The following is a 19,989-nucleotide window of genomic DNA, read 5'->3' as shown; positions in this document are numbered from 1 at the left end:
GTGAGAGACGTGATAGAGGGGTGAGAGACGTGATAGATGGGTGAGAGACGTGATAGATGGGTGAGAGAGGCCCTTACCGGTTCTTGATGATTCTCTGTACGATGTCATCGGTGGTCAAACCGTTACCACTGTCTACTGTACGGAAGATACCTCTCTTCTTAGGCTCCTGGGACACACACACGATAACATGCAATCACACAAAAAGACACACACACGAATACTGGAAAACAGACAAACACACACACACAGTCAGTACTCACAGCATAAGGGTCTGCAGTGTCCCTGTCAGGAAACACCTCTGTCTTCCCATGACACACCAGGTCCACCTACAAGAGGTGACATCATAGATCATGAGTATAGTCAATAGGATCAATTATATAACCTACATGATTTATCATAAATATCTATGGTATAACAGGAAGTGACATGGTCATTTAAAATATGATCAATAATATCTATGGTATAACAGGAAGTGACATGGTCAATTAACATATGAGCAATAATATATATGGTATAACAGGAAGTGACATGGAGGTAGGGAGAGGGGGAGAGAGGCGAGGGGGAGAGAGCGAGAGGGGGAGAGGCGAGGGGGAGAGAGCGAGAGGGGGAGAGAGGCGAGGGGAGAGAGCGAGAGGGGAGAGAGGCGAGGGGGAGAGAGCGAGAGGGGGAGAGAGGCGAGGGGGAGCGAGAGCGAGAGGGGAGCGAGAGGGGGAGCGAGGACGAGAGAGCAAAGGGGGAGCGAGGACGAGAGAGCGAGAGGGGAGCGAGGGACGAGAGAGCGAGAGGGGAACGAGGACGAGAGAGCGAGGGGGAGCGAGGACGAGAGAGCGAGAGGGGGAGCGAGGACGAGAGAGCGAGAGGGGGAGCGAGGACAGAGAGAGCGAGAGGGGGAGCGAGGACGAGAGAGCGAGAGGGGAGCGAGGACGAGAGAGCGAGAGGGGGAGCGAGGACGAGAGAGCGAGAGGGGGAGCGAGGACGAGAGAGCGAGAGGGGAGCGAGGACGAGAGAGGCGAGCGGGACGAGAGAGCGAGAGGGGAGCGGCGAGAGGCGGAGGGGAGCGAGGACGAGAGAGCGAGAGGGGGAGCGAGGACGAGAGAGCGAGAGGGGGAGCGAGGACGAGAGAGCGAGAGGGGGAGCGAGGACGAGAGAGCGAGAGGGGGAGCGAGGACGAGAAAGCGAGAGGGGGAGCGAGGACGAGAAAGCGAGAGGGGGAGCGAGGGGGAGCGAGAGAGGGGTGGAGCGAGGACGAGAGAGAGAGAGGGGGAGCGAGGACGAGAGAGAGAGGGGGAGAGAGGACGAGAGAGCGAGGGGGAGAGAGAGCGAGGGGGAGAGAGAGCGAGGGGGAGAGAGAGCGAGGGGAGAGAGAGCGAGGGGGAAGAGAGCGAGGGGGAGAGAGAGCGAGGGGGAGAGAGCGAGGGGGAAGAGCGAGGGGAGAGAGCGAGAGGGGGAGAGAGAGGGGGAGAGAGAGCGAGAGGGAGAGAGAGCGAGGGGGAGGGGGAGCGAGAGGGAGAGAGAGCGAGGGGGAGAGGGAGCGAGGGGGAGAGAGAGCGAGGGGGAGAGGGAGCGAGAGGGAGAGTGAGAAGGGGAGAGAGAGCGAGAGGGGGAGCGAGAAGGGGAGAGAGAGCGAGGAGAGGGGAGCGAGAGGGAGAGAGAGCGAGAGGGACATCTGTAGTATGTCTGCTATACAGTAACAGCCTGACATTACTACAGCACCCCAGTCTGGATCAATGCCCAGTCCCATACACACAGGAGAAAGGTCCGTTTACACACACACACACACACACACACACGGTCATTGTACATGTTTCTCCCTAAGAGAGGCTATGCATGTTAGGAAAGATGTCTCTTCTCCCAGTCAAACAACACCACTGTTTCAATGTGTGTGTCTTCGTGTGTGTGTGTGCCTCACCTTGAAGTGGTCCAGCAGATCTTTACCCACAGCGTAGGGAGCCCCAATCACCACCTCTGATACATACTGGAGGAGGAGAGGGAGAGATAATTAAACAAAAATAAATGAGTGAGTTGTGAGTGTTGTGTAATGGTTGTATTTAGGTCGAGGGTGACTATCAAAAGTCATTGAGTCATAGCTCTGTCACAGGACAAGGAGACAGTTTCAGGCTTTGTGTTAACTCTGAATGGTTATAGAATTGCGTCATCCGGTGCGTGTGTATAGATACCCTTTGTGTGGTTTGAGTAATCGAGTGCCGTTTCGGATTCGGATAACGATTTCATAAAACACATTCTAAAGACACGTCGACACACATAAAAAGATTGAAGATACACAAGCAGACGGTTTATGTGAACACACACACCGGGAGGACAGAGGATCATTCTTCTGTAGCTGGTCTGATAAGAGATGAATGGAGGAGAGAGGATCTTCTGTAGCTGGTCTGATAAGAGATGAATGGAGGAGAGAGGATCTTCTGTAGCTGGTCTGATAAGAGATGAATGGAGGAGAGAGGATCTTCTGTAGCTGGTCTGATAAGAGATGAATGGAGGAGAGGATCTTCTGTAGCTGGTCTGATAAGAGATGAATGGAGGAGAGAGGATCTTCTGTAGCTGGTCTGATAAGAGATGAATGGAGGAGAGAGCCTACCATCCTTCAGTGTGTGTGTGTGTGTGTGTGTGTGTGTGTAAGGAGAACATTTCTCTCTAGGCAGAGCAGACAGCTTTAACTGTCTGTGACTATTGGGCCCATGGGGTTACAAAGAAGCTGTGTGTGTCTGTTGGTGTGTGTGTGTGTTGGTGTGTGTGTTGGTGTGTGTGTGTGTATTGATGTGTGTGTGTCTTCGAGTGTGTGTGTGTTGGTGTGTCTGTGTCGGTTCGTGTCGGTGTGTGTCTGCGCGTGTGTTTGTGTGTTGGTGTGTGTCTGTGTTGGTGTGTGTCTATGAGTGTGTGTCGGGGTGTGTGTTGGTGGGCGCCTGTGTGTTGGTGTGTGTCTTTCTATGAGTGTGTGTCGGTCGGGGTGTGTGTTGGTGGGCGACTGTGTGTCGGTGGGCGTCGCTGTATGTTTAATGTGTGTATGTTCTCACCCTGCAGGCCAGGACACTCAGGGTTCTCTCGTGGATGTTCATGATTGGGTAGTTCTTCCCTTTGTAGCGATTCACTTCCTGGTTGACAGAAAACACAACAACCAATGACAGGATATTTACTAGCTTTCGACCAATGTCAGGATATTTGACTAGTTCTCGACCAATGGCATGAGGCTTTATTGCAATGTGAAACAGGGGTATTTGTCCCATTTTGGTGTCTGGTAAACCATGGGCAGCGGCATCGAGGGCATTTCCATTTCCAACCGTCTTCTTCTACTACTTATGAGTTGGTAAACAATGTGAGCCCAGTTGACTACTTCGAAATGGTGAAAGTCCTCAAATGCCCATGCTTTTGGCCACTACTGTTGTCTATCGAAGTCTATGGGAGGTTACAAAGAAGTAGTTTAATATTGCCTCTAGACACTGATCTTAGGTCAGTTCTGTCATCCCCACTAATGGTGAAGGTTGCCTCTAGACACTGATCTTAGGTCAGTTCTGTCATCCCCACTAATGGTGAAGGTTGCCTCTAGACACTGATCTTAGGTCAGTTCTGTCATCCCCACTAATGGTGAAGGTTGCCTCTAGACACTGATCTTAGGTCAGTTCTGTCATCCCCACTAATGGTGAAGGTTGCCTCTAGACACTGATCTTAGGTCAGTTCTGTCATCCCCACTAATGGTGGAGGTTGCCTCTAGACACTGATCTTAGGTCAGTTCTGTCATCCCCACTAATGGTGAAGGTTGCCTCTAGACACTGATCTTAGGTCAGTTCTGTCATCCCCACTAATGGTGAAGGTTGCCTCTAGACACTGATCTTAGGTCAGTTCTGTCATCCCCACTAATGGTGGAGGTTGCCTCTAGACACTGATCTTAGGTCAGTTCTGTCATCCCCACTAATGGTGGAGGTTGCCTCTAGACACTGATCTTAGGTCAGTTCTGTCATCCCCACTAATGGTGAAGGTTGCCTCTAGACACTGATCTTAGGTCAGTTCTGTCATCCCCACTAATGGTGAAGGTTGCCTCTAGACACTGATCTTAGGTCAGATCTGTCATCCCCACTAATGGTGAAGGTTGCCTCTAGACACTGATCTTAGGTCAGTTCTGTCATCCCCACTAATGGTGAAGGTTGCCTCTAGACACTGATCTTAGGTCAGTTCTGTCATCCCCACTAATGGTGAAGGTTGCCTCTAGACACTGATCTTAGGTCAGTTCTGTCATCCCCACTAATGGTGAAGGTTGCCTCTAGACACTGATCTTAGGTCAGTTCTGTCATCCCCACTAATGGTGAAGGTTGCCTCTAGACACTGATCTTAGGTCAGTTCTGTCATCCCCACTAATGGTGAAGGTTGCCTCTAGACACTGATCTTAGGTCAGTTCTGTCATCCCCACTAATGGTGAAGGTTGCCTCTAGACACTGATCTTAGGTCAGTTCTGTCATCCCCACTAATGGTGAAGGTTGCCTCTAGACACTGATCTTAGGTCAGTTCTGTCATCCCCACTAATGGTGAAGGTTGCCTCTAGACACTGATCTTAGGTCAGTTCTGTCATCCCCACTAATGGTGAAGGTTGCCTCTAGACACTGATCTTAGGTCAGTTCTGTCATCCCCACTAATGGTGAAGGTTGCCTCTAGACACTGATCTTAGGTCAGTTCTGTCATCCCCACTAATGGTGGAGGTTGCCTCTAGACACTGATCTTAGGTCAGTTCTGTCATCCCCACTAATGGTGAAGGTTGCCTCTAGACACTGATCTTAGGTCAGTTCTGTCATCCCCACTAATGGTGAAGGTTGGCCCTTTTTTAAATGTATTTTTTGAAATCTGTTTTTGGTTAAAACCCGCTGACTTTTTCTCCCCCCATGAAGATCGAGTTGAGCAAAGTCTCCTCCTGCTAGGATTGATCCTTCAACATTCCATCACAACCGCCCTTGGAACAGCGTCTGAAAGGAATAGGACGACCCCCACAGTCGAGGACCAATGACAGAGTATTTATACTGGCTCTCGACCAATGGCAGCGTGTTTCATTGGAATGGAGTTGGGGAACACGAGCAGCGAGGCCCTCTGTAGCTTTTAGACATGTCAGCCCTTCATATAATGTAGTCAACTGGATCCACATGTTTCTCTGTAGCAGTGTGTGTGTCTGCGTGTACCACGGGCCTGTGTGTGTGTGTGTGTCTGCGTGTACCACGGGCCTGTGTGTGTGTGTGTGTGTGTCTGCGCGTACCACGGGCCTGTGTGTGTGTGTGTGTGTGTGTGTCTGCGCGTACCACGGGCCTGTGTGTGTGTGTGTGTCTGCACGTACCACGGTCCTGTGTGTGTGTGTCTGCGCGTACCACGGGCCTGTGTGTGTGTGTGTCTGCGCGTACCACGGGCCTGTGTGTGAGAGAGAGAGCGGGACAGTGACACACAGTCAGCACCCCCCCATCATGTGTACAGGGTTAGAAAACCACATTCACATAGATTCTGATGGGGTCAGCGTTTCAAATCAAATCAAAGTTTGTCACCTGCGCCGAATACAACAGGTGAAATGTTTACTTACAGGCCCCTCACCAACAGGTGAAATGTTTACTTACAGGCCCCTCACCAACAGGTGAAATGTTTACTTACAGGCCCCTCACCAACAGGTGAAATGTTTACTTACAGGCCCCTCACCAACAGGTGAAATGTTTACTTACAGGCCCCTCACCAACAGGTGAAATGTTTACTTACAGGCCCCTCACCAACAGGTGAAATGTTTACTTACAGGCCCCTCACCAACAGGTGAAATGTTTACTTACAGGCCCCTCACCAACAGGTGAAATGTTCACTTACAGGCCCCTCACCAACAGGTGAAATGTTCACTTACAGGCCCCTCACCAACAGGTGAAATGTTCACTTACAGGCCCCTCACCAACAGGTGAAATGTTCACTTACAGGCCCCTCACCAACAGGTGAAATGTTCACTTACAGGACCCTAACCAACAAGTGAAATGTTCACTTACAGGCCCCTCACCAACAGGTGAAATGTTCACTTACAGGCCCCTAACCAACAGGTGAAATGTTCACTTACAGGCCCCTCACCAACAGGTGAAATGTTCACTTACAGGCCCCTCACCAACAGGTGAAATGTTCACTTACAGGCCCCTCACCAACAAGTGAAATGTTCACTTACAGGCCCCTCACCAACAGGTGAAATGTTCACTTACAGGCCCCTCACCAACAGTGCAAAAATAGTAGGTATTAGGTGAACAATAGATAGGTAAGGAAATAAAAACACAGTAAAAAGACAGTGAATAATAACAGTAGAGAGGCTACATACAGTAGAGAGGCTATATACAGTAGAGAGGCTACATACAGTAGAGAGGCTACATACAGTAGAGGGGCTACATACAGTAGAGGGGCTACACACAGTAGAGAGGCTACATACAGTAGAGAGGCTACATACAGTAGAGAGGCTACATACAGTAGAGAGGCTACATACAGTAGAGAGGCTACATACAGTAGAGAGGCTACATACAGTAGAGAGGCTACATACAGTAGAGAGGCTACATACAGTAGAGAGGCTACATACAGTAGAGAGGCTACATACAGTAGAGAGGCTACACACAGTAGAGAGGCTACATACAGTAGAGAGGCTATATACAGTAGAGAGGCTACATACAGTAGAGAGGCTACATACAGTAGAGAGGCTACATACAGTAGAGAGGCTACATACAGTAGAGAGGCTACATACAGTAGAGAGGCTACATACAGTAGAGAGGCTATATACAGTAGAGAGGCTACATACAGTAGAGAGGCTATACAGTAGAGAGGCTACATACAGTAGAGAGGCTACATACAGTAGAGAGGCTACATACAGTAGAGAGACTACATACAGTAGAGAGGCTACATACAGTAGAGAGGCTACACACAGTAGAGAGGCTACACACAGTAGAGAGGCTACATACAGTAGAGAGGCTACATACAGTAGAGAGGCTACATACAGTAGAGAGGCTACATACAGTAGAGAGGCTACATACAGTAGAGAGGCTACATACAGTAGAGAGGCTACACACAGTAGAGAGGCTACACACAGTAGAGAGGCTACACACAGTAGAGAGGCTACATACAGTAGAGAGGCTACATACAGTAGAGAGGCTACATACAGTAGAGAGGCTATATACAGTAGAGAGGCTATATACAGTAGAGAGGCTATATACAGTAGAGAGGCTATATACAGTAGAGAGGCTACATACAGTAGAGAGGCTATATACAGTAGAGAGGCTATATACAGTAGAGAGGCTACATACAGTAGAGAGGCTACATACAGTAGAGAGGCTATATACAGTAAAGAGGCTACATACAGTAGAGAGGCTATATACAGTAGAGAGGCTACATACAGTAGAGAGGCTACATACAGTAGAGAGGCTACATACAGTAGAGAGGCTACACACAGTAGAGAGGCTACACACAGTAGAGAGGCTACACACAGTAGAGAGGCTACACACAGTAGAGAGGCTACATACAGTAGAGAGGCTATATACAGTAGAGAGGCTACACACAGTAGAGAGGCTACATACAGTAGAGAGGCTACATACAGTAGAGAGGCTACATACAGTAGAGAGGCTACATACAGTAGAGGCTACATACAGTAGAGGCTACATACAGTAGAGAGGCTATATACAGTAGAGAGGCTCTATACAGTAGAGGCTCTATACAGTAGAGGCTACATACAGTAGAGGCTACATACAGTAGAGGCTATATACAGTAGAGGGGCTATATACAATAGAGGCTCTATACAGTAGAGAGGCTCTATACAGTAGAGGCTCTATACAGTAGAGGCTACATACAGTAGAGAGGCTACACACAGTAGAGAGGCTACACACAGTAGAGAGGCTACACACAGTAGAGAGGCTACACACAGTAGAGAGGCTACACACAGTAGAGGCTACATACAGTAGAGAGGCTACATACAGTAGAGAGGCTACATACAGTAGAGAGGCTACATACAGTAAAGAGGATACACACAGTAGAGAGGCTACACACAGTAGAGAGGCTACATACAGTAGGGGCTACAAACAGTAGAGGGGCTATAAACAGTAGAGGGGCTATAAACAGTAGAGAGGCTATAAACAGTAGAGAGGCTATAAACAGTAGAGAGGCTATATACAGTAGGGAGGCTACATACAGTAGAGAGGCTACATACAGTAGAGAGGCTACATACAGTAGAGAGGCTATATACAGTAGAGAGGCTACATACAGTAGTGAGGATACATACAGTAGGGAGGCTCTATACAGTAGGGAGGCTCTATACAGTAGGGAGGCTCTATACAGTAGGGAGGCTCTATACAGTAGGGAGGCTACATACAGTAGAGAGGCTACATACAGTAGGGAGGCTCTATACAGTAGAGAGGCTACATACAGTAGAGAGGCTATATACAGTAGAGAGGCTACATACAGTAGAGAGGCTACATACAGTAGAGAGGCTACATACAGTAGAGAGGCTACATACAGTAGAGGGGCTACATACAGTAGAGAGGCTACATACAGTAGAGAGGCTACATACAGTAGAGAGGCTACATACAGTAGAGAGGCTACATACAGTAGAGAGGCTATAACAGTAGAGGCTATAAACAGTAGCGAGGCTACATACAGTAGAGGCTACATACAGTAGAGAGGCTATAAACAGTAGCGAGGCTACATACAGACACCGGTTAGTCGGGCTGATTGAGGTAGTATGTACATGTAGGTATGGTTAAAGTGACTATACATATATGATAAACAGAGTAGCAGCAGTGTAAAAGAGGGGTTGGGGGGGGGGGGGGGGGACACAATGTATATAGTCCGGGTAGCCATTTGATTACCTGTTCAGGAGTCTTATGGCTTGGGGTTAAACATTTTTAGGGCCTTCTTCTGACACCGCCTGGTGTAGAGGTCCTGCATGGCAGGCAGCTTAGCCCTAGTAATGTACTGGGTTGTTTGCACTACCCTCTGTAGTGGCTTGCGGTCGGAGGCCCAGCAGTTGACATACCAGGCGGTGATGCAACCAGTCATGCTCTCAATGGTGCAGCTGTAGAACCTTTTGAGGATCTGAGGACCCATGCCAAATCTTTTAGTTTCCTGAGGGGGAAAAGATTTTGTTGTACCCTCTTCACGACTGTCTTGGTGTGTTACGACCATGTTCGTTTGTTGGTGATGTGGACACCAAGGAACTTGGACACCAAGGAACCTGCTCCACTACAGCCCCGTCGATGAGAATGGGGTGTGCTCGTTCCTCCTTTTCCTGTAGTCCACAATCATCTCCTTTGTCTTGATCACGTTGAGGGATAGGTTGTTATTCTGGCACCACCCGGCCACGTCTCTGACCTCCTTCCTATAGGCTGTCTCGTCGTTGTTGATGATCAGGCCCACCACTGTTGCGTCATCTGCAAACTTAATGATGGTGTTGGGAGTCGTACCTGGCCACGCAGTAGTGGGTGAACAGGGAGTACAGGAGGGGACTGAGCACGCACCCTTGAGGGGCTCCAGTGTTGAGGATCAGTGTGGCAGTTGTGTTGAGGGTAGGTAGCAGCACCTGGGATCGACCTGTCTGGAAGTCCAGAATCCCGTTGCAGAGGGAGGTGTTTAGTCCCAGGGTCTTTAGCTTAGTGATGAGCTTTGAGGGCGTTATGGTGTTGAACGCTGAGCTGTAGTCAATGAACAGCATTCTCACAAAGGTGTTCCTTTTGTCCAGGTGGGAAAGGGCATTGTGGAGATCTGTGGATCTGTTTTGGTGGTATGCAAATTGGAGTGGGTCTAGGGTTTCTGGGATAATGGTGTTGATGTGAGCCATTACCAGCCTTTCAAAGCACTTCATGGCTACGGAGGTGAGTGCTACAGGTCTGTAGTCATTTAGGCAGGTTGCCTTAGTGTTCTTTGGCACAGGGACTATGGTGGTCTGCTTGAAACATGTTGGTATTACAGACTTAATCAGGGACATGTTTTAAAATGTCAGTGAAGACACCTGCCAGTTGGTCAGCACATGCCCGGAGCACATAATCAGTCTGGCCCGGCGCCTTTGTGAATGTTGAATTGTTTGAAGGTCTTATTCACGTCGGCTATGGAGAGCGTGATCACACAGTCGTCCGGAACAGCTGATGCTCTCATGCATGCCTCAGTATTGCTTGCCTCGAAGCGAGCGTAGAAGTGATTTAGCTCGTCTGGTAGGCTCGTGTCACTGGGCAGCTCGCGGCTGTGCTTCCCTTTGTAGTCTGTAATAGTTTGCAAGCCCTGCCACATAAGACGCGCGTCGGAGCCGGTGTAGTACGATTCAATATTAGCCCTGTATTGGCGCTTGGCCTGTTTGATGGTTCGTCGGAGGGCATAGCAAGATTTCTTATAAATTCCGGGTTAGAGTCCGCATCTTGAAAGTGGCAACTCTACCCTTTGGCTCAGTGCAAATGTTGACTGAATCTGATGGGGTCAGCGTTTTCTGAACGTGTGTGTGTTTGTTTGTGTGTGTGTACATACCTGGTCAAAGTGCAGTCCCACGATGACGTAAGGCCTCTCAGCCTGTTTGTAGACCGTCTCTAGGAAGTCAACATGACCAATGTCTGACGGGGAGGAGTGGTCAAGGTAATAACACACACACAGAGAGAGAGAGAGAGACAACCACCCTTTGTCTCGGCCTCTCTCACAGACACACAACCACCCTTTGTCTCGGCCTCTCTCACAGACACACAACCACCCTTTGTCTCGGCCTCTCTCACAGACACACAACCACCATGTGTCTGTCTCTCTCACAGACACACAACCACCATGTGTCTGTCTCTCTCACAGACACACAACCACCATGTGTCTGTCTCTCTCACAGACACACAACCACCATGTGTCTGTCTCTCTCACAGACACACAACCACCATGTGTCTGTCTCTCACAGACACACAACCACCATGTGTCTGTCTCTCACAGACACACAACCACCATGTGTCTGTCTCTCTCACAGATACACAACCACCCTTTGTCTCGGCCTCTCTCACAGACACACAACCACCATGTGTCTGTCTCTCTCACAGACACACAACCACCAAGTGTCTGTCTCTCTCACAGACACACAACCACCAAGTGTCTCTCTCACAGACACACAACCACCATGTGTCTGTCTCTCTCACAGACACACAACCACCATTTGTCTAGCTCACAGACACACAACCACCATTTGTCTAGCTCACAGACACACAACCACCATTTGTCTAGCTCACAGACACACAACCACCATGTGTCTGTCTCTCTCACAGACACACAACCACCATTTGTCTAGCTCACAGACACACAACCACCATGTGTCTGTCTCTCTCACAGACACACAACCACCATGTGTCTGTCTCTCTCACAGACACACAACCACCATTTGTCTAGCTCACAGACACACAACCACCATGTGTCTGTCTCTCTCACAGACACACAACCACCATGTGTCTGTCTCTCTCACAGACACACAACCACCATTTGTCTAGCTCACAGACACACAACCACCATGTGTCTGTCTCTCTCACAGACACACAACCACCATGTGTCTGTCTCTCTCACAGACACACAACCACCATGTGTCTGTCTCTCTCACAGACACACAACCACCATGTGTCTGTCTCTCTCACAGACACACAACCACCATGTGTCTGTCTCTCTCACAGACACAGCGATACATAAGGATACGGAAGAGGTCGAAGGCCCCGGCTACGTAGATGATGGTGTCCCCAGGTTGGGCCTCCTGTCCTGAGGCAAACTGGATGATCTTCTGGGAGGTCTGGAGGAACTGGGACACTCCTGTCCATGGACTGTGGCCCTTAGGACCCTGGGGAGACGAAACACTATTATAGTCATAACCTCTAACCCTCATCTAAACCTAACACAAACCTATCCCAACTCCTGTCCATAGACTGTGGCCCTTAGGACCCTGGGGAGAACATGGAGGGGAGGAGAGAGGGGAAGGGCCCGTTCTAAACCCTAACCTCAGAAACCCAGCCATCTCATAGTAGTTGGAAAGCCTGAGGAACTCCTCAGAAACCCAGCCATCTCATAGTAGTTGGAAAGCCTGAGGAACTCCTCAGAAACCCAGCCATCTCATAGTAGTTGGAAAGCCTGAGGAACTCCTCAGAAACCCAGCCATCTCATAGTAGTTGGAAAGCCTGAGGAACTCCTCAGAAACCCAGCCATCTCATAGTAGTTGGAAAGCCTGAAGAAGTAACTCCTCAGAAACCCAGCCATCTCATAGTAGTTGGAAAGCCTGAGGAACTCCTCAGAAACCCAGCCATCTCATAGTAGTCGGAAAGCCTGAAGAAGTAACTCCTCAGAAACCCAGCCATCTCATAGTAGTTGGAAAGCCTGAAGAAGTAACTCCTCAGAAACCCAGCCATCTCATAGTAGTTGGAAAGCCTGAGGAACTCCTCAGAAACCCAGCCATCTCATAGTAGTCGGAAAGCCTGAAGAAGTAACACCTCAGAAAGCAGGCTCACATGGATGTTCCAAAGAGACGTTTTGTTAAAAAATATAAAATAAAAATCGGACTTAACTTTCTGAACATTCCATCTGAATACACTACAGAACTATTTTCACTGAGATGTACAGCACACCATGGTTGTCCTGAGCAGGGGAATTGCGCCCCCTTGTGTTCAGAATAATCCACAACCACAGAGTGTTGTCATCTCCACTTCCTCTCCAGAATATATTTGAATAGTAATATTTACCTTCCCAAAGTTGTCCGTGTGCTGTTGGTAGTCTGAGTTGTCCTGTAAACCGACAGAGGAAGAGAGAGTTTTGCTTGAGGTCAGTCCTGTGTGATTTCTGCCATTACAACAGTGTAAGCCACAGGAGGTTGGTGACACTTTAATTGGGGAGGATGGGCTGGAGCAGAATGAATGGAATGTGTTTAATACCCTTCCCTCCGTTCCAACCTTTAGTATGAACCGTCCTCCCCTCACCAGCCTCCCCTGCTGTAAGCACACACACTATGGTACTGTAGGGTCAGTGTGCACTCTGTGTGTGTGGTACTCACGATGTTACTGTGGTGGGTTTTAGTCATGAGCAGCATGCGGCCCACCAGGTCTGTGGTGGAGACCCCCTGGGTGCGTCTACACTCCCGGTACCGGCCCTCTCTCTTCACCTCCGCATACGTGTCCTTACCGTCCACCGTCAGAGTGATGTCATCTAAGGTACACAAGGACAACGTTGGAGTTTCTGACATCAGCCCAACATGACAGAATCCCACCTCTGACACTGTTCTGCCACTGCAGCCTGGAATGTACATTCTCAACTGTCTAAATAAACACATAAATATGGAAGGAGGATGAGTCCCTGTTCTCCTGTAAAAAGTAACAAATCGATCTGTCAGGGCCCCCCTCCCCCTACGTCCCACTCCCTTTACCTCCCGCTCCCTCCCTCCCCCTACCTCCGCTCCCTCCCTCACCTCCGCTCCCTCCCTCCCTCACCTCCGCTCCCTCCCCTCCGCTCCCTTTACCTCCCGCGCCCTCCCCTTAGCGTCCGCTTCCTCCCCTTACCTCCGCCTCCTCCCCTTACCTCCTGCTCCCTCCCCTTACCTCCCTCCCTTTACCTCCCGCTCCCTCCCCTTAGCTCCCGCTCCCTCCCCTTACCTCGCGCTCCCTCCCCTTACCTCGCGCTCCCTCCCCTTACCTCCCTCCCTTTACCTCCCGCTCCCTCCCCTTACCTCGCGCCCGCTCCCTCCCCTTACCTCCCGCTCCGTCCCTCCCCTTACCTCCCGCTCCCTCCCCTTACCTCCCGCCCTCTCCCCTTACCTCCCGCTCCCTCCCTCCCTCCCTCCCTCCCTCCCCTTACCTCCCGCTCCCTCCCTCCCCTTACCTCCCGCTCCCTCCCCTTACCTCCCGCTCCCTCCCTCCCTCCCCTTACCTCCCGCTCCCTCCCATTACCTCCCATTACCTCCCGCTCGCTCGCTCCCTCCCCTTACCTCCCGCTCGCTCCCTCCCCTTACCTCCCGCTCGCTCCCTCCCCTTACCTCCCGCTCGCTCCCTCCCCTTACCTCCCGCTCGCTCGCTCCCTTACCTCCCGTCCCCTTACCTCCCGCTCCCGTCCCCTTACCTCCCCCACCCGCTCCCTCCCTCCCTCCCCTTACCTCCCGCTCCCTCCCTCCCTCCCCTTACCTCCCCCTCCCTCCCCTTACCTCCCTCCCCCTCCCCTTACCTCCCTCCCCTTACCTCCCTCCCCTTACCTCCCTCCCCCTTACCTCCCTCCCCCTTACCTCCCTCCCCTTACCTCCCTCCCCTTACCTCCCTCCCCTTACCTTCCTCCCCTTACCTTCCTCCCCTTACCTCCCGCTCCCTCCCTCCCCTTACCTCCCCTTACCTCCCCTTACCTCCCGCTCCCTCCCCTTACCTCCCGCTCCCTCCCCTTACCTCCGTGAACGCAGAAGTCACTGTTGTATTTGTCCAGTGTGTCCAGTGTGGTGACGTAGGGAGCACCCTCTACGATCTCATCCACCCACTTGATAGCCCGCACCATCTTATACCTACAACACCATACCACAACTTCATTGTCCATTTACATACCACAACTTCATTGTCCATTTACATACCACAACTTCATTGTCCATTTACATACCACAACTTCATTGTCCATTTACATACCACAACTTTATTGTCCATTTACATACCACAACTTTATTGTCCATTTACATGAAAATGAAATGCAGTGATTTTCATACCTCTCTGCCTGGGTGAAGACAGGAGGACCCTTGTGCTTCGAGATCTCTTCTGGAGGGAGAGAAGGGAAGTGACTGTATATTACTGTAGTGTAGTGGAGGGGAACAGAGAGACAAGTGAAGAAACAGAGAATGAGATACTTATGATTAATATGCGTGTCTCCGTGTGTGTGTGTGTTCACCATCTGTATGCACTCCAACGATGAGGTAATCTCCCATGGCCTTAGCCTGTCTCAGCTGGTTGGAGTGGCCGTAGTGCACCATGTCATAACTACAGGACAGGGAGAGAGAGCATGATGTCATTAACGTGGGACAGACCGTGTGTGTATAACTGAGCTGGTCTAAGGGAGGGGCTAGTGTTTTAATGAGAAGCTGCTCTATACTTGATAGTTGGCATCTCTATCCAGTGGTGGTGGTGGGTGGTTGCCTGCCTGCCTGCCTGCCCTCCCTCACTCCCTCACTCCCCTCCCTCATGGAATAGATATGGAGGAACCTCTCTCTCCTTCCACACAGCAGACCCATCACCCCACACAACCCTACATTCTGCTCCGTCCTCCTTCTGTCCTCCGGTCACATGATGACCAGCCATGGTAGGATTTACACTGAACACAACAAGTTACGTTTCTCAGGTTAGGATTCAGCCCGAGGAAAGTACAATGTGTGGATCTGGCAGTATGTGTGTCATCCTCTCTCTGTAATGTGTGTGTGTAAGTACTGATTCCTCTCACCAGGATTACCATGGGAATTATCCCTGAGGTGTAACCAAGACGACAGTATCCCAGGCTAAGACCAGCAGACAGGCAGATCAACTGGGGACTCCCAACAACTCTCCTTTACACTGCCACTATAGTACAGAGAGCCTGCCTCTGATAGGTCTGTCCTATCCACATAACTTGCTGGGTTTTGGCCAAACAGCCACTCCCTCTAATTCATTCCACCATGTAAAGAAATTATTCTGAGTGCACACTGTAGGCTGTAGGAAATAGGGTGCCATTTGGGACATACTCCGCTGTAACAAAGTACACTGAGTGCTTCTGTTTTATTTTGATGTACTCTTATCACTCATCTCTCGCCCTCTCCCACTTTCTTTCCCTCTCCCTGCTCCCCTAAAAGACCCCTCTGCTACAACCTAAAAGACCCCTCTGCTACAACCTAAAAGACCCCTCTGCTACAACCTAAAAGAACCCCTGCTACCCCCTAAAGGACCCCCCTGCTATAAACACTGCTCTCACACAGACACAGATACTCTGCCCTCGTGGTACCCAGACAGAAAGCTAGTTTGTGATAGCTTGTTTTGACATGGCAGTCCAGAATAGTGGGTATAAATAACTAACCAACCGTCTGTCTGTTTACATAGTGATTAAGTATTAATTAAGTAGCTAACCTGCTACCCCCTAAAAGACACTCCTGCTACCCCCTAAAAGACCCCCCTGCTACCACCTAAAAGACCCCCCTGCTACCCCCTAAAAGACCCTCCTGCTACCCCCTAAAAGACCCTCCTGCTCTACCCCCTAAAAGACCCCTCTGCCACCCCCTAAAAGACCCCTCTGCCACCCCCTAAAAGACCCCTCTGCCACCCCCTAAAAGACCCCTCCTGCTACCCCCTAAAAAACCCTCCTGCTACCCCCTAAAGAAAAACCCTGCTACCCCCTAAAAGACCCTCCTGCTACCCCCTAAAAGACCCTCCTGCTACCCCCTAAAAGACCCTCCTGCTACCCCCTAAAAGACCCTCCTGCTACCCCCTAAAAGACCCTCCTGCTACCCCCTAAAAGACCCTCCTGCTACCCCCTAAAAGACCCTCCTGCTACCCCCTAAAAGACCCTCCTGCTACCCCCTAAAAGAACCCCCTGCTACCCCCTAAAAGACCCCCCTGCTACCCCCTAAAAGAACTCCCTGCTACCCCCTAAAAGACCCCCCTGCTACCCCCCTAAAAGACCCCTCTGCCACCCCCTAAAAGACCCCTCTGCCACCCCCATGCTGTATCTGTCACTGGACGACATGTTCACTATGTTGGTTAGTTATTAATACTTAATCACTATGTACACAGACAGACGGTTGGTTAGTTATTTATACCATGTCAAAACAAGCTATCACAAACTAGCTTTCTGTCTGGGTACCACGAGGGCAGAGTATCTGTGTCTGTGTGAGAGCAGTGTTTATAGCTATGCCACCACCAGTCACAAGGTGAGAACGGGGAGGTGGGAGTCAGTCGGCTCTCGCCTCAAGTAAACTCAGCAAGACCACGTCAGCGAACCAAATGGTACTCTGTACCCTACATGATGCACTACATTTAACCTGAGCCTTATGGGTCCTGGGCAAAAGTAGTGCCCTATAAAGGGAATAGGGCCCTGGTCTAAAGTAGTGCCCTATAAAGGGAATAGGGTTCAGTTTGGGACACTACCCCATAAAAGGCTATTTAGTATTACAGTAAGTGCACTATAGGGCTCTGATCAAAAGAGGTGCCCTTGGTCAAAAGAAGTGCACAACATAGGCTGCCATTTTGGACACATCCCATGATGAGCACAATGCAGGCTGTAGGTACTAGGTGGTGTGGATTGGCGGGAGTGAGAGACTAGCCCTGTTTGAGTACTCTCAAAATGCAACCTTCCTTCCTCCTCCCCCTTCTTCTTTGAAAGAGCCTAATCACTGATCTGGTGTCTGTTAATAGGTGAAAGCTAAGTAGTAGAATCCTTTACTTTCCCCTATCCAGTGGTGTTGAATCAGTGATAGTAAGCCAGGGTGGTATTTCCTATTGATTTAGTGCACACCGTATGGGGTTGAAACAAAACAAGCACATTTCTTTATGGGACAAGTTGACTTAATGAATATAACCCAGGTAAAGTATTTGAACCAAGCCAGAGCAAGGGCATCAGAGCGTGTTATTGGCCTTGGCTAATAACTTACTCTCCTGACTCCTCTCTAATCCACAGGGAGACAAAGGTTACTGCAGGTCATTCTCCACCTGGCAGACAGCAGAATCGATCACAGAGCTTCTACCTCATCCTTATCAAGGGAGGAAGAAGGTGCCCCTAGAGTAGACTCTGATCTTGGGTCATTTAGGCATTTCCCCCATTCATGGTTAAGGTTAGGATTGGGGAGATGATCCTAGATCTGTAGCTAGGGGAAACGTCACCCAGGAAGGAGCCTTATCAGGCATTCATGTCTTTTACAAACTTGAATAAAGGCCTATTAGCTACTAATCAAATGTTATTTGTCACATGCACCAAATAAAACAGGTGTTGACTTGACCTAATGCCAAGCTACTGCTGAAAGTTAACAACTGTTTTTGTTTGGGAAACAAACATCAATGTGATAAGACCGTCTGCTAAATGACCAAAATATAAACGTAAACAAAAGTGTCACACACTAGGAGATGTGATGCTATGGTCAGCTGATAAGGGTGGACTTTGTACTTCCTTGCCAACTGGGTTGGGTAGCTAACTATGTCACTCTGCACATTGTCCTCTGACAACAAGTCAAGCGTTGCAACATACAGTAGTGTTGCCATGACAACAGCCTTAGTCCCACTGGGCTCGTCATCATGTTTACAGTTAGTAAAATACAGTTATTATAAACGTAATAAGAGGTATTAGTTTGGGCTAGTCTGTATACCTTTCTATAGCATGAAATTGATACCAAGTAGCTAAAACAGTGGCTTTCAGATCAATCAACAAATGAATGACCGTTCTTCCGGCCTACCAACCGTTGCCAGCCAACTACTGTACAGGTCAGCTGTATATGAGAAAGGCTGTAGCCATACACAGAGCTAGAACTGATATGGTCTATGGTTGTAGACAACTAGACTGGTGCCAGTCTGTTTCTGCTCCTCAAGGAATTGTCAAACACAAACCGATTTGGGACCAGGCTAATTGTTAGCTAGCAGCAAGTCAGCAACTGCAACTCCAATAATAAGCTTTATTTAACTAGGCAAGCCAGTTTAAGAACAAATTCTTATTTAAATTGACGGCCTTTTTATTACATTTTTATTTCACCAGGTAGGCCAGTTGAGAACAAGTCCTCATTTACAGCTACGACCTGGCCAAGATAAAGCAAAGCAGTGTGACACAAACAACACAGTTACACATGGAATAAACAAACACAGTCAATAATACAGTAGAAAACAAAAGTCTATATACAATATGAGCAAATGAGGTGAGATAAGGGAGGAAAGGCAATAAATAGGCCATGGTGGCGAAACAATTACAATACAGCAATTAAACACGGGAGTGATAGATGTGCAAGTAGAGATACTGAGGTGCAAAGGAGAACCGGGGAACAGTGGGTTAACTGCCTTGTTCAGAGGCAGAACGACAGATGTTTACCTTGTCAACTCAGGGATTTTCGATCCAACAACCTTACCACTAGGCTACCTGCCTCCCCAATATCCATACATCACAGTGACAGCCAAGGTTACGTAACATCCTACCTAAACCGCATTTAGCAAACCATGTGCACAGAAACTTAAGTCTAGCTGAGATCATTCCGTTCCTACTGGTCGACACGGGCAGGCTGTGATCATATTCACAGCCCCTCTCTCAGAAAGGTAGCAACTGAAACAGTATAGCTGGCTAGTAGGTACTGTAGTTATCTGATTTTAGGGGTATTTGAAATCACAAAATAATCACATCAGTAGACACTTTTGTTTTGCCATGCAGCAACTCAAGTTCATGTTTACAAAGTAGCAAAAGTACCTAGTTAGCCAGTTGGTGTGAAGCGGAATGTAACGATGTGCCGTTATCTAGCTTAGTGGTTATAATCAACAGTTGATCAACCAAAATGTAACATTGTTGGTAAAGCTACGCTAACAGTTAGTCACTAGCCTAGCTAACGTTACCTAGCTACTTAAATTACTGAGGTTACTATACACACAACAGACCACCAAACATGATATAAACCCTTTTCGCAGCTAGGCAACGTTGTACATGTAGCTAATATAAGTCGCTAGCTGGACAGGAGGCGTAGCTACACGACTTACCAGCCATCACACCACACCCGGACAGAGCGCTTCCTCTTCTCTGGGCTGCAAGCCAAGTCTCCCTGCTTAGCACCGCTCTCTATCCCCTGCTCACTCGATGTGTGGTGACCGTTCTTGATCATGTTGATAAAATAATATTAAAACTCTGAGCTAAAACCACAAAATAATAAAATAATGCCGTTAAAATGACGGGTTGGGTGATCCCATCCCCCGGTTTAACGTAAGAATGAACCCGCCGGTAGGACAACGCCTCCTTTGGAGTGGAATTCGCGTCACGGTCGAACCATGACTACTCCTAGGTAGCGGCCATGCTGCTGGC

General features: G+C 49.3%; 1 protein-coding gene across 1 annotated transcript in view; it reads right to left on the bottom strand.

Moving 5' to 3' along the window:
- Positions 1-19,989, bottom strand: part of LOC109876258 (ethanolamine-phosphate cytidylyltransferase) — a 23,833-nt gene extending 3,844 nt beyond the window's left edge. The window contains exons 1-12 of the mRNA XM_031817014.1: positions 19,671-19,989; positions 14,878-14,966; positions 14,699-14,747; positions 14,391-14,503; positions 13,019-13,170; positions 12,711-12,752; positions 11,680-11,818; positions 10,495-10,577; positions 3,033-3,110; positions 1,910-1,975; positions 261-326; positions 78-166 (exon numbers count right to left, since the gene is read on the bottom strand). Coding sequence (XP_031672874.1) covers positions 78-166; positions 261-326; positions 1,910-1,975; positions 3,033-3,110; positions 10,495-10,577; positions 11,680-11,818; positions 12,711-12,752; positions 13,019-13,170; positions 14,391-14,503; positions 14,699-14,747; positions 14,878-14,966; positions 19,671-19,792 — 1,088 coding nt within the window. The 5' untranslated portion in view covers positions 19,793-19,989. The remainder of the gene's footprint in view (positions 1-77; positions 167-260; positions 327-1,909; positions 1,976-3,032; positions 3,111-10,494; positions 10,578-11,679; positions 11,819-12,710; positions 12,753-13,018; positions 13,171-14,390; positions 14,504-14,698; positions 14,748-14,877; positions 14,967-19,670) is intronic.

The sequence above is a fragment of the Oncorhynchus kisutch genome, unplaced genomic scaffold (assembly GCF_002021735.2).
Source record: "Oncorhynchus kisutch isolate 150728-3 unplaced genomic scaffold, Okis_V2 scaffold913, whole genome shotgun sequence".
In the NCBI taxonomy this organism is placed as follows: Eukaryota; Metazoa; Chordata; class Actinopteri; order Salmoniformes; family Salmonidae; genus Oncorhynchus; species Oncorhynchus kisutch.
Note: the sequence above shows the minus strand (reverse complement) of the source record. Positions and strands in the feature narration are given on the sequence as shown.